This window comes from Lampetra planeri, chromosome 54 (genome assembly GCF_965212315.1).
Source record: "Lampetra planeri chromosome 54, kcLamPlan1.2.h2, whole genome shotgun sequence".
Classification (NCBI taxonomy): Eukaryota; Metazoa; Chordata; class Hyperoartia; order Petromyzontiformes; family Petromyzontidae; genus Lampetra; species Lampetra planeri.
In genome coordinates, this window is record NC_136160.1 from 5208983 (window position 1) to 5222722 (window position 13740).

The 13740-nt window shown below is 47.2% G+C and overlaps 1 protein-coding gene across 1 annotated transcript in view; it reads left to right on the forward strand.

Annotated features, from left to right (window-relative positions):
• LOC144735123 (uncharacterized) overlaps positions 1 to 12251 on the forward strand; it is a 23772-nt gene extending 11521 nt beyond the window's left edge. The window contains exons 3-8 of the mRNA XM_078617539.1: positions 667 to 1966; positions 3003 to 5135; positions 5776 to 8743; positions 9609 to 11575; positions 11660 to 11839; positions 11885 to 12251. Coding sequence (XP_078473665.1) covers positions 667 to 1966; positions 3003 to 5135; positions 5776 to 8743; positions 9609 to 11575; positions 11660 to 11839; positions 11885 to 12166 — 8830 coding nt within the window. The 3' untranslated portion in view covers positions 12167 to 12251. The remainder of the gene's footprint in view (positions 1 to 666; positions 1967 to 3002; positions 5136 to 5775; positions 8744 to 9608; positions 11576 to 11659; positions 11840 to 11884) is intronic.
• Positions 12252 to 13740: the final 1489 nt, after the last annotated feature.

Below are 13740 nucleotides of genomic sequence, written 5' to 3' on the forward strand. Positions count from 1 at the left end.
GTGGTGCAGAGAGTAGTGTTGGAGTTTGTGATGGCGGTGATGCTGGTGCAGAGAGTAGTGTTGGAGGTTGTGATGGCGGTGATGGTGGTGCAGAGAGTAGTGTTGGAGGTTGTAATGGCGGTGATGCTGGTGGAGAGAGTAGTGTTGGAGGTTGTGATGGCGGTGATGGTGGTGCAGAGAGTAGTGTTGGAGGTTGTGATGGCGGTGATGGTGGTGCAGAGAGTAGTGTTGGGGGTTGTGATGGCGGTGATGGTTCAGAGAGTAGTGTTGGAGGTTGTGATGGCGGTGATGCTGGTGGAGAGAGTAGTGTTGGAGGTTGTGATGGCGGTGATGGTGGTGCAGAGAGTAGTGTTGGAGGTTGTGATGGTGGTGATGGTGGTGCAGAGAGTAGTGTTGGAGGTTGTGATGGCGGTGATGGTGGTGCAGAGAGTAGTGTTGGAGGTTGTGATGGCGGTGATGGTGGTGCAGAGAGTAGTGTTGGAGGTTGTGATGGCGGTGATGGTGGTGCAGAGAGTAGTGTTGGAGGTTGTGATGGCGGTGATGGTGGTGCAGAGAGTAGTGTTGGAGGTTGTGATGGTAATGGTGGTGCAGAGAGTAGTGTTGGAGGTTGTGATGGTTGATGCTGGTGGAAATGAAGGTATTGATAGACGTGAAGGCTGGTTAAAGTTGGGGTGATGGTGGTGGTGATGTTGGTTGTTGGGTGATCAATGCTGCCGCCTTGTCCCCTCATTCCGTTCACTGCGTCCTGCTTGCGCATGTGTCCAACGGCCAACAGGAGCTGAGCAACGATGAACAACAACAGCAACAACAACAACAGCAGCAGCAGCAACAACAACAGCAGCAACAACAAGAAGAGCAGCAGCTGGACAGCACAGCTGATACAACCGTCAGTCCCGACACAACTCCAGCGCAACCTCTGGTCAAATCCGATGTTGAAGACCCGGCTACCATCTCCGAACCCGTTGCTGTGCAAGAGAAGCAAAAACCTCAGCATCAGCAGCAGCAGCAGCATCAGCGAGATGTCTTTGAGGCCCTTCTACAACCCGCCGAGCTGGCTGCATTAGACGAACGCAAGGCACTTGTGGACTCTCTGCGAGAGAGATTCGCCAATCTCGAATCGAAGATTAACAGGATGCAGGATAGCGTAGACTCCTTGTTCACGACGATGACCGTCCCGGGATCCGTCCTGGATCCGGAGCCAGAATTTGAGGCTCCCTCGGTGGTGGAATTCGAGGAGGAGCAGGAGGAACAGGAGGGGCAGGAGCAGGAGGAGGAAGATGAGAGGAGTGTCCAGTCGATCGAAATGACCCCGTTTCCAATGGAGGCCGCAGCATACACTATAGGCGATATCAACTTTCGGGACATGGTTACCAAAATCCGGGAAAAGGTTGCCGAGATTAAGCTCAACATGACCACAATTCAGACGACGGTGATCAGCTGCGACACCCTCACCCAAGATGGAGCCAATGTCGCAATCGCTGATGTTATCTCGGCCGACCCCGAACTTCATCCTGATCCTGATCTTCGTCCTGTCATGCTCATTGCACCTCCTGCTCCTCCTCCTCCTTCATCATCATCATCATCATCCCAGGATGCTGCCCTTCAGCACGAGGCAGATGAGTTGAGTGGAGAAGCAGAAGGCACAGCTGACGCGGTTCTTGATGTCACGCATGAAGAGCTGGAGAAAGGTGACCCGGATGGGGCGATGGAAGGCGCCGATGAGACACAAGCACCACCAGACGATGATGTCAACGGGGGGAATCGCTCGCTCGGTGCAAACGTCTCAGTCGCCGAAGAGTTGACTGTTGCTCAGGCAGAAGACACCATCGACGCGGTCGCAGAGGAGCCCCAAATGTTGTTGAAGGCAGCGTCCCTCGATGACGAAGAGGTGGCATTGCCGGAGGATGACATCATCCCTGGAGAAAAAAGATGTCAATCACCGGAACCGAGAGCAGTCGCTGCTGAGGTGAGCCCTTCTCTGAAGTGGATGCTAATTTCTCTTCATTTGCAACAGGAAAAGCCTCAGGAACTTCCACGTGTTTGGCTAAATGTCATTGGCGAGTGTTTTTTCTTATCTTCTTGGTTCTTTCGGTAAAATCACGTATAAGGGAAATAATAAAATAATAAAAATAAAACATTATAAAATACAATTCTCACGACGTTTCGGCCACAACGCAAGCAGCTATCCTCAGGTCAAGAACAGGTCTGTCGGAAAGACATTCAGACGCTGTCTTTCCGACAGACCTGTTCTTCACCTGAGGACGGCTGCTTGCGTTGTGGCCGAAACGTCGTGAGATTTGTATTTTTTTTTCTTTCATTATTTTATTATTTCCCTTCTACGTGACTTTAACCGAAAAAAACAAGAAGATGAATCCCTGAAGTCACGAAAGTTTTCAATCGAAATTTTTTTGCCTTCCTTACAGGAAGGTGGTGCGCTCAAAGCTTCGCACAGAAAGGTCCTAGAATCCCATTGGTGCAATGCTATTTCCTGACCACCTCACAGTCCCCAGGCATAATCCCCCTACATGCCCCCATCCATGATTTAGGAATGTAAGAGGGCTAACGAGGGGCGAGGGTGAGGGCGGAGTCAGGAGGATAGAGAGACGATAGAAGGAGAAGAAGAGGACAGGGGGAAATAAAAGGGGGTGTCTGGATAAATTCACACTATGTAGAGAAAGATCAGATCGAGAGTGAACCCCCTGTAACAGAGCCCCTCCCCCTCCCCAGGTGTTCCCAATTCTTCCTTTCAAAAGAGTCTTACCCTGTGGGTCATTGCAAGAGCGAGCTGCAATCTTTTGTTTCTAATGCGCAGGATGTGTTGCAAACAACTTTTCGTGGCCCCGTGAGTTTGGAGTTTCGTAAACTTCTTAATTTGATCCACCAAACCCATGCCTCCAAAGCGCCAATCACACGGGGTATCCTTCACCGGGGGGGGGGGGGACGGTGGGGGGCGTGGCTTTTAAACTGTTTCTCTCACTTTGTGGTTGTTGTTGTTCATTCAGGGATTCGAAGCGCAACAGAAACCAGAGGAAAATGAGCATGACATTGAACAACAACAACAGCCACCACCGTCGGATGAAACACCTGATGGAGAACGAGCAGCAGCAGCAGGAGAATCAGAAGCCAGTGTTGGAGATGAAGAATCCACCCTGTGCAATATGATTCTTAGAGCCACGGTGGTGGAACCCATGAACAAAGGCGGTAACAAGGAGTCAGGCTCAGGACCGGAACAATTCAATGTTCAGAACAAAGCTAAAGTGGAGGATACGAATGTTATACAAATGATGGCCATGATGAGAATTAAAATAGCAGAAATGCAGGCCTACATGGATCTGTTAACAATGAACACTCTTGAAACAATCGTTGGCAGATCGCAAGGAAGTATTGAGGCATGCCAAGCAGACAGTGTTCGTATGACAGAAGAGTTTTTTGTTCGGCAAGAAGATGCAACTGAAGTGCAGTCTCTGATAGAAGATTTGACACAAGTGGAAGATGAGAAACGCATCACGGATTATGTTCAAGTGAAAGAAGACGTGTCGGTACAGCAAGAAGATGTAACTGAAGTTGAGCCTCTGACAGAAGATGTGACACAGGTGGAAGATGAGATACACATCAAAGGTAATGTTCAAGTGAAAGAAGACTTGTCTATACAGCAAGAACATCCAACTGAAATTCAGTCTCTGATAGAAGATGTGACACAAGTGGAAGATGAGATGCACATCACAGATGTTCAAGTGGAAAAAGAGATATCTGTTCAGCGAGAAAATGCAACTGAACATAAGCCTCTGCAAGAAGACGAGACGCGAGCGGAGGATGAGATACAACCAAAAGATGACATTGAAGTGAAGAGAGAGTCATCTTCTGGAGACCCTCGACCTCCACACACAGAGGAATCGTCAGATATGGGATGGTCACAGTCTGCAGATGCACCTCGAGTGGCGACAGACTCGTATGTTGCACGAGAAGAGAAAATGGAACCCGATCATCCGGTGCGCAAAAGGAAGATGAGCATCGCTGAGACAGAAGTCATGAAAATGGAAGAGAGCATTGTGAACATGCATTCGAAAATCCAGCTGGAAATGCTCCGCATGCAGTACAATTTGTTGGACTTGAAGAAGACAAGAAGAAGTGTTTCCGAGCCACCGGTCATCGTTGAGGCACATTTGACGGCAGCAATTGCGACAGGAGATGAAGCTCCGGTCACACAAGAAAATCGGGTCGGAGTTCAAGCACCAACGATGAAAGTGGAAGAACTCGTGCTGGCAGAAGATGCAGCCGTCGTGATCCCAGGTGATTCCCGCGAGACTGACACTCAAACAGGCGTTTCCAAAGCAACGGTGGATTCATCCAGAATGACTCCAGAGGAAAGATCCAATTCACCGGATCCCGTTCTGACTCTTGAATTAGTCCCTGACGGATCAACGGGTGTTGCTCCTGCGCCATTATTATGCACGGACGAATTGGCTCACGCATTGGCCAAATCCGACATGAAAATTATTAATGGCACCAAAGCCGATGTCGGGACTAAGAAGTTGCCCCATGGGGTACAAGAAAAACCTTTTGTCATGTCCCCCATCAACAAAGATCCAGCGGTTGCTGTAGAGGATGATGATAATGATGATGAAAAAGACACGGGAGTCGTTAGCACTGTGAAGGAAGTGAACGTAGGGCAAGAGTCATTTATGGACGAAACCTTGAAAGAAACTTCGAAGCCAACCTACAGCAGTGACATTTCTGATGTCAACATCGAACCGAAACGAATCATTGAGATAATTGCTGCTGTTCTTCCTGACGTTGAAGTTCTGGAGAAGATCAAACCGGCGACCACCTTTGACGATTCAGATCTCACCTATGAAGACTCAGAATCGGCGACCTGCACTTCTCTGGACACAAACTCAAGCGAGACATCTAAAAACCTGGCCGACAGAGCTCTGGCATCGACTCGACCAGGGGATCGGGTTGTGGAGCGCCCACCTAGCCCTGAACAAACTCTTCTAGTGGAAGAGGAGACAGCAGCGGTCATGCAGAAGACTCCTCTTTGGACAGCGTCAGCGGAAGACCGCGACGCTGGTGAGATACGCGGCACTGCCGATGCGACTCAGAAGGCTGAGCAATCTGAAGGCGAATATGCTACGGTGAGAATTCACTCAGCACCATGACACGCATTGCAGTGATGTGATCAATGTGGTGTTTCTCCACGGAAGCCTCGTAAAATCTCCGGGCTCTTGTGCAAGAGGCTTCTGCTACATGGGGATATTTTACGTAACAACTGTTTTACTTTATTTAGGAGCGCTTATCTTATTAACCTTAACCAAGGCGCTTTGCAGACAAATAACAATGGTACGTATGAATGTAACCGTGAAGATGAGGTGAATGGAATAGATGCGAGGAAGTAATGGGCGAGCCCATGATGCATGAATTAAGTAAAAGCAAAATTGACGAGAGCAAATGACGATGAATGTATTGGATGGATGGGGAATGAGTGGTAGCCATGGAGAAAGATGATGAAGAAGAAACAGGAATTGTAGTGGTTAGAAGGGGGAGATTAAGGGGTCGTGGGATGAGCTCGGGAAAATGTGAGTGCTGAGGAAGGAGTGGGAACTCGTTAGCGAAGATGACTGCTTAATGTGGATAACTGCATTCCACCCCTCGCTAAATCTCTATCTCGTCTACATCATTCTTAACTGTCTGCATCTAATTATGGTAGTGGTTGTGGAGGAGGGAGAGGTGGAGTTTTCACCACTATGATGATGAATGATGTTGCTTTGTGTCTAGTTGGAAGAAGACACACATCTGAAAATCATGCCAGAGCAACCCGCTGCACCACAAGAGGGACAAGTAGAGACGGTATCAAACAAAGAATCATCGGGAGATGAGAACCAGGAGAAATCTGCGGAAGCTCAGGTGGATGTTGCTGCCTCGGTTGGTGACTTGGAAAGTGTGGAGCAGCAGCAGCAGCAGCCACAGCAGCAGCAGCAGCAAAGTGAACCACCTAAAGATATTGACGAAACGACATCTAAAGGTAGGAAACAATCTGACGTGTTTGAAGTCAAAGAATATTCTGGTTCTGCGGAAGTTCGGGTAGATGGTGGTGGCCCTGTCGGCGACACAGGAAGCGAACAGCAGCAGCAACATCATGAACAGCGACAACAGCAGCAGGAAGGCGAACCGCCCCAAGATATCAATGTGACGAAAGCTAAAGACGAGAAACAAAGGGATGTGGTAGAAGTTGAAGAGAAGATTGCAAAAGGGAAGGAAGAATCGGATGTGATTAAAGTTGAAAAGACGATAGCTGAAGATGTAGAATATGATTCGATTGGAGTTGAACAGACAAGAGCTCTAGCTCAGGAAGAATATGATGTGATTGAAGTTGAAAAGGCAAAAGCTGAAGATGAGGAAGAATCTGATGGGGTAGAAGTTGAAAAGACTAAATCTAAAGCTGAGGAACAATCGGATGTGTCTGAAGTTGACGTAGACAAGAAACAATTGTACGTGGTAGAAGATAAACAGGAGATGACAATAGGCAAGGAAGAATGGAATATGATTAAGCTGGAAACGACGATGTCTAAAGATGAGGAGGAATCTCATGGGGTAGAAGTTGAAAAGATGATAGATGAAGATAAAGAAGAATGTAATGTGATTGAAGTTGAAAAGACAATAGCTAAAGATGAGGAAGAATCTGATTGGGTGGAAGTTGAAAATATGATATCTAAAGCTGAGAAAGAATCTGATGTGATCAAAGTTGAACAGATAATAGCTAAAGATGAGGAAGCATGTGAAGTGATTAAAGTTGAAAAGGCAATAGCTGAAGATGAGGAAGAATACCATGGGGTAGAAGTTGGAAAGATGGAAGCTAAAGAGGGGGAGGAATGGGATGTGATAGAAGTTGAAAAGAAGAAAGCTAAAAATGAAGAATGTGATGTGATTCAAGTTGAACAGACGTTAGCTAAAGATGAGAAAGAATCTGATGGAGTAGAAGTTAGAAAGATGCTGTCTAAAGCTGAGAAAGAATCTGTTGTGATTGAAGATGAAAAGACGACAGCTAAAGAAGAAGACGAATCTGATGGAATAGAAGTTGAAAAGATGGAAGGTAAAACTGAGGAACAATCTGATGTGATTGAAATCGAAAAGACAATATCTAAATATGAAGAATCTGATGGAGTAGAGGTAGAAAAGATAATATCTAAAGATGAGGGAGAATCCGATATTGTTGAAATTGAACAGATGACAGCTAAAGATGAGGAAGAATTAGATGCGGTAGATGTTGAAAAGACAATAGCTAAAAATGAAAAAAGATCGATTGTGATTAAAGTTGAAAAGAACATAGCTAAAGCTAAGGAAGCATGTGAAGTGATTAAAGTTGAAAAGACAAGAGCTGAAGATGAGGAAGAAAATCATGGGGTAGAAGTTGCAAAGATGGAAGCTGAAACTGAGGAAGAATCTGATGTCATTAAAGTTGAAAAGATAACAGCTAAAGCTGAGGAAGATCCTGATTTTATTGCGGTTGAAAAGACGATAGCTAAATATGGGGAGGAATGTGATGTGATAGAAGTTGAAAGGAAGAAAGCTAACAATGAAGAATGTGATGTAATTCAAGTTGAACAGACAATAGCTAAAGATGAGGAAGAATCTGATTGGGTGGAAGTTGAAAAGATGGTAGCTAAGGCTGAGGATGAATCTGATTTGATAGAAGTTGAACAGACAATAGCTAAAGTTATGGAAGAATCTGATGTAATTAAAGAGGAAATGACGATGGCTAAGGAAGAAAGTGATGTGATTAAAGATCAAAAGACGAGAGCTAAAGCTAAGGCAGTATCTAATGTGATTGCAGTTGAAAAGTCGATCACTGAAGAGGAGAGAGAATCTCATGGGGATGAAGAATGTGATGTGATTCAAGTTGAACAGACGATGGCTAAAGATGAGAAAGAATCTGATGGGGTAGAAGTTAGAAAGATGTTGACTAAAGCTGAGAAAGAATCTGTTGTGATTGAAGATGAAAAGACGACAGCTAAAGAAGAAGACGAATCTGATGGAATAGAAGTTGAAAAGATGGAAGGTAAAACTGAGGAACAATCTGATGTGATTGAAGTCGAAAAGACAATGTCTAAAGCTAAGGAAGAATCGGATGTGAATAAAGATGAAAGCACGGTAGCTAAAGATATGGAAGAATGTGATGTGAGTAAACTTGCAAAGACAATATCTAAAAATGAAGAATCTGAAGGAGTAGAAGTAGAAAAAATGATAACTAAAAATGAGGGAGATTCCGATATTATTGAAGTTGAACAGATGAGAGCTAAAGATGAGGAAGAATTAGATGGGGTCGAGGTTGAAAAGACAATAGCTAAAAATGAGGAAGAATCTATTGTGATTAAAGTTCAAAAGAAAATAGCTAATGCTAAGGAACCATGTGAAGTGATTAAAGTTGAAAAGACGATTGCTAAAGATGAGGAGGAATGTGATGTGATAGAAGTTGGAAATAAGAAAGCTAAAAATGAAGAATGTGATGTGATGAAAGTTCAACAGACAAACGTTAAAGATGAAATACAATCTGATGTGTTGGAAGTTGAAGAAGATTCCGCTTCTGCGGAAGTTCGGGTGGATGGTGGTGGCCCTGTCGGTGACACAGTAAGCGAACAGCAGCAGCATCATGAAGAGCAACAACAGCAGCAGGAAGCCAAACCGCCCCCAGATGAAGACGAGAAACAAGCGGATGTGGTCGAAGATGAAAAGAAGACTACAACAGGTAAGGAAACATCTGATGTGATTAAGGTTGAAAAGACGATAGCTAAAGTTAATGAAGTATGTAATGTTATTTAAGTGGCAAAGACGACAGCTCAAGAGAGGGAGAGAAGAATCTGATGTGATTGAAGTTTAAAAGATTATAGTTAAATATAAAGAAGAATGTGATGTAATAGAAGTTGGAAAGATTAAAGCTAAAGATGAACAATGTGACGTGATTCAAGTTGAACAGACGATAGCTAAATATAAGGAAGGATGTGATGTTATAGAAGTTGGAAAGATGATAGAGCTAAAGATGAAGAATCTGATGTGATTGAAGTGGAACAGACAATAGCTAAAGATGAGGAAGAATCAAATATCATTGATGTCGAAAATATGATAAAGATCAGGAATAATCTTATGTAATGGACGTGGACAAAATTATCGTTAGACAAGAGTAAGAATCTGATGGAGAAGAAGTGGAAAAAAGATGAAAAAATATGATGCAATTAAATGTTTAAAGTCAATTGTTAAAAATGAGGTAGAAGTTGATGTGATGGATGTTTGAAGGATGATAGCTGAAGAAGAGGATATATCTAATGTGGTAAAGTTGAACAGACGACAGCTAAAGATGAGAAGAGCGTCATATGATGGACATTAGAAAGGCGATAGCCACAGCTAAGGAAGAATTTGATGTGATTGAAGTTGAACAGAATTTAGGTTTTGTGGAAGTTCAGGGGGATGGTTCTGCCTTAGTTGATGACACTACACGCAAAGTGCAGCAGGAGCAGCAAGAAGCTGAACTGCCCTGGGTATAGAAGTGGTGATGTATAAAGATAAGGTATAATCTGTTGTGATTAAAGTTGAAGAAAATTCTTGTTTTCCTGTAGATCATCAAGCGGATGGAGCAGACGATGTGAAGTTTAGCACAACAGATGTGCAATATGAAGAAGATTCAGGGACCAGATCGAATGCGGTCACAGCCGAGGAAGTGGCAGATGATCGCGAATCAAGTGCCGGTTTTGCACCCGCTGGGACTCAACACGTGGACTTTTTGAAACTGCGAGAGGCTCTCACCAGCATACAGGTCATGATCGCTCTCATGAAGGATGACGTAACTGAAATAAATATGAATTTACCACCGAAGAGAAAATCTTCCACCAAGCAGTATTCGGCGATGGATGAAGCTGTCCTGACACCCACGAGTGACATTTCTTTCCTCAATTCACACATCATTATGGCCAAGTCACACGAGGGAAGCGCGAAGGATGAAAATAAAGGTTCCGCGGATGACAAAAATGATGATGAAGGTGTATCCAAGACAACTGCCGCTCCGTCGGACGAATCCATGCTGACAGCTGCAGACCGTGAGGCACAGGCGATCGACGAGTTGGAGGAAATTGAGGCAAATATTAACGAGATGCAAAGCAGCTTTCACCAAATGAAGATAGAATTGGATGCAATGCAGCTGCACGCGGATAAGATTGACACCGCGGGCGGAGGTGGAAAGGAGGACATGCTGGCGACGTCTGGGCAGGTGGACAAAATCCCCGATGTGGTGGAGATCTCGAGGCACCACGGGTCCGACGAGGAGATGATGAAGACCATGATGGTGAGTTCAGGTGGTGTTACTCACGACAAAGAGAACTTCTTGAAAATGCAAGAGAGCATCGTGGGCATGACGTCCAAAATCACCGCCATGCAAGTCCAGCTGATGAGATTGAAAGCCGAGTTTTGTGACCCGAAAGCAACGGCCGTGATTGAGGAGCAGACAGAGTCGACCCAGGAGGTTGAGTTGAAGTCTCCTTCTGATCTTCACGCCAAAGGATTGTCTTCTCGTCCACCCAAACTAGAAGCTGCGATTGAACTGAAAGAGGACAAAGCAGCAGACCCCAGCTCGAGTAAAGAGACGATGATGGCTGCATTAGTGACGACAGAACCAGGAGCGAGCAAAGAGGATGCCCTAGAGATCAAGACAACGCTTAGAACAGTCTCTTACAAAGAAGACCAGCAAGATGAGGAAGGAGAGAAGAAAAACTCAGAGACTCTGAAAGGTGACCGCGATGCCACGACAGTGAGGGAGAAGAACACAGCGTACGCACAATTAGAGGTCACTTTGGATGCAATGAGGCAAGAGGCCAAAGATAGAGGTTGCGACCCCGCCATCGTTGCTCAACCACCCCCATGTTGCTCGGCTCTGGTCAAAATCACGGCCACCTTGAGTCACCGGAGTTTGGACAATGTTAAGACTAACGCTGGCACGAGCTCAACCGTCACCGAGGTCACCGTTGCACTGACACAGTTGGGAGTCAGCACCACCAGTGTGGATGTTCATCACGGGCATAGCGACGCAGCACAGAGTGCAATGACGTCCGTAGATCTCTGCTCGGCCAAAATCTCTGTTCGTAGTGGTGGTGATGATGCTGATTTTGACCCTGGCAGCGCTCAAGGTGATGGCCCCCAGGTTGTGGAAGAGCTCAAAGTTAGCGAGACCAATGTAGACGATATAGAACTGATGAGTGAAATGAATGAAGACGTCGTAGGCGTGTTAGTGTTTGACAATGAGGAGGAGGTAGGGAAGGACATGAAGGAGATGGTAGCGGAGGTGGTGGAAGAGGAGAAGGTGGAGGAGGAGATGGTGGAGAAGGTGGAGGAGGAGGTGGTGGAGGAGGAGGAGGTAGCGAAGGAGATGAAGAAGGTAGCGGAGGTGGTGGTAGAGGAGAAGGTGGAGGAGGAGAAGATGGTGAAGAATGTGGAGAAGGAGGTGGTGGAGGAGGAGGAGGTAGCGAAGGAGATTGAAAAAGTAGCAGAGGTGGAGGAAGAGGGGAAGGTGGAGGAGGAGGAGAAGGTGGATAAGGAGGTGGCGGAGGAGGAGGAGGTAGCAGAGGTGGAGGAAGAGGAGAAGGTGGAGGAAGAGAAGATGGTGGACAAGGTGGAGAAGGAGGAGATGGTGGAGAAGGTGGAAAAGGGAGTGGCAGAGGAGGAGGTAGCGAAGGAGATGAAGAAGGTAGCAGAGGCGGTGGAAGAGGAGAAGGCGGAGGAGGAGAAAATGGTGGACAAGGTGGAGAAGGAGGTGGCGGAGGAGGAGGAGGAGGAGGTAGCGAAGGATATGAAGGAGAAGGTAGCAGAGGTGGTGGAAGAGGAGAAGGTGGAGGAGAAGAAGGTGGAGGAGGAGGTAGTGGTAGCAGAGGAGGAGAAGGTGGGGGAGGATGAGTTGGTGGCGGAGGAAAAAGTGGCAGGGCAGCAGGAGGTGATGGCAGTGGAGGAGGAAGAAGCCAATAAGGAGGTGGAGGAGAAGGAGGTGGCAGAGGAGGACACGCTAAAGAAGGAGGCGGTTACAGAGGAAGATAAAGTAGAGAAGGAGGAGGAGATGGTGGCAGTGGAGAAAGTGGCAGAGACGGAGGAAGTGGTGGCGGTGGAGGAGGAGGTAGCGGAGGTGGTGGAATAGGATACGGTATGAGGTGAGATGCTGGAGAAAGAGGTGGGAGCCGAGGGAGAGAAGGTGGAGAAGAAGATGGTTGTGGCAGAGGAGAAGGTGGTGACGGTGGTGGAGGAGGAGGAGGAGGTGGTGGAGGAGGAGAAGGAAGGGAAGGAGGAAGTGCAGGAGAAAGAGGTAGCAGAGGTTAAAATGGAGGAAGTGGTAGCCAAGGAGGAGGAGGAGGGGGAGGAGAAAGAGGAGGAGGTGGTAGTGAAAAAGAAGGCGATGGAGGAGGTGGCGATGGTGAAGGTGGTCATGCAGAAGGATCGGCTCGTGAAAAATGTGGAGGGAAATAAACAGGAGGACCTGGAAGAGGAGCAGAAGAAGGAGAGGGAGGAGGAGGAGGAGGAGGAAACATAATAGGAATAGGAGGAGGTGGAGGAGCAGCAGCAGCAGGAACAGGAATAGAAGGGGGAGCAAATTGACAAAGCCACCAAGGTGAACGTGACTTCCGCCAGCACAAGTGAAGAGTTCACGAGTCGTGAAGACACGAAGACAGCACCCACATGCGACGACTCTCCTCCACCTCCCAGAGGTGAGGCATAGGAAAGTGGTGACACCAAGGAAAATCCTTTTAAAGAAGAAGTTACCTCAAGTGACAAATAGCTCCGTAGCTACACACATGGGTCGTACATCACGGACCGTACCACGCTAGTTTGAAGCTTCGTTGACTAATAAACACGACTTTAAAGCTGCTGTTGAAAACACCACCACATCGCTAGCGCTCTTTGTGACGTCACCACACTGACGTATTAAAGTTACGGGGCGTGATTAATGCGCCCGTTCGTCGGGGTTGACATTGGTCGCCAACGTTACGGTACGTGGGCATCAATAGACGCACAAATGTGAAGAAGAATGAATGTGCCTCGACTGGCACGTGCTGTTGTAGCTCTCTCTCTCTCTCTCTCGCCCCCGTGCGGAGAGGCCACACCTAGTGGTCGCTCCTGCTCCACCAGGTGAGCGGACAGAGGCCTGGGCTCAGGTGAGAGCCTGTGCCTGGCCTGAAAGGGAGAGTCATCGTTCTTTTCGTTTCCCTTTCTCGCTAAGACCTGCGGTTACTGCTGCCTTTCCACCATGGCGCAATATCCAAGGCTCGAGTGTCTTTCGCGAAGGAACGGTTTAATCTGCTATCCACTGCCCGAGATCACGGCCGACATCGTCGCTGCTGCTGTGGCCACGTGTGTGGGCCATGCGGGCATCCTCACCGCCCAAAGGCAAGATCGAGGATGTGGTGGTGTACGTGACCCAGGAGAGTATGGTGGCGCGCCTGGTAGAGACGGGGCTCGACGTCGGGGAAGGGCTGTTTGTGCAGTGCACCCCGCTCTCGTCGCCCGCCATCAGGGTGATGCTCTCAGGTGCGCCGCCATTTCTCAAGGGCACCGAACTGCGCCGAGATCTACAGCGCTTCGGCACAGTGATCTCGAATATAATTATGCTGCCTTTGAGGTCGAAAGACCCAAAGCTAGCACATGTTTTGTCGCTGCAGCGTCAAACGTTTATGATCTTAAAGGAAGGCAACACGGAATTGGATGTGAACTTCAAGT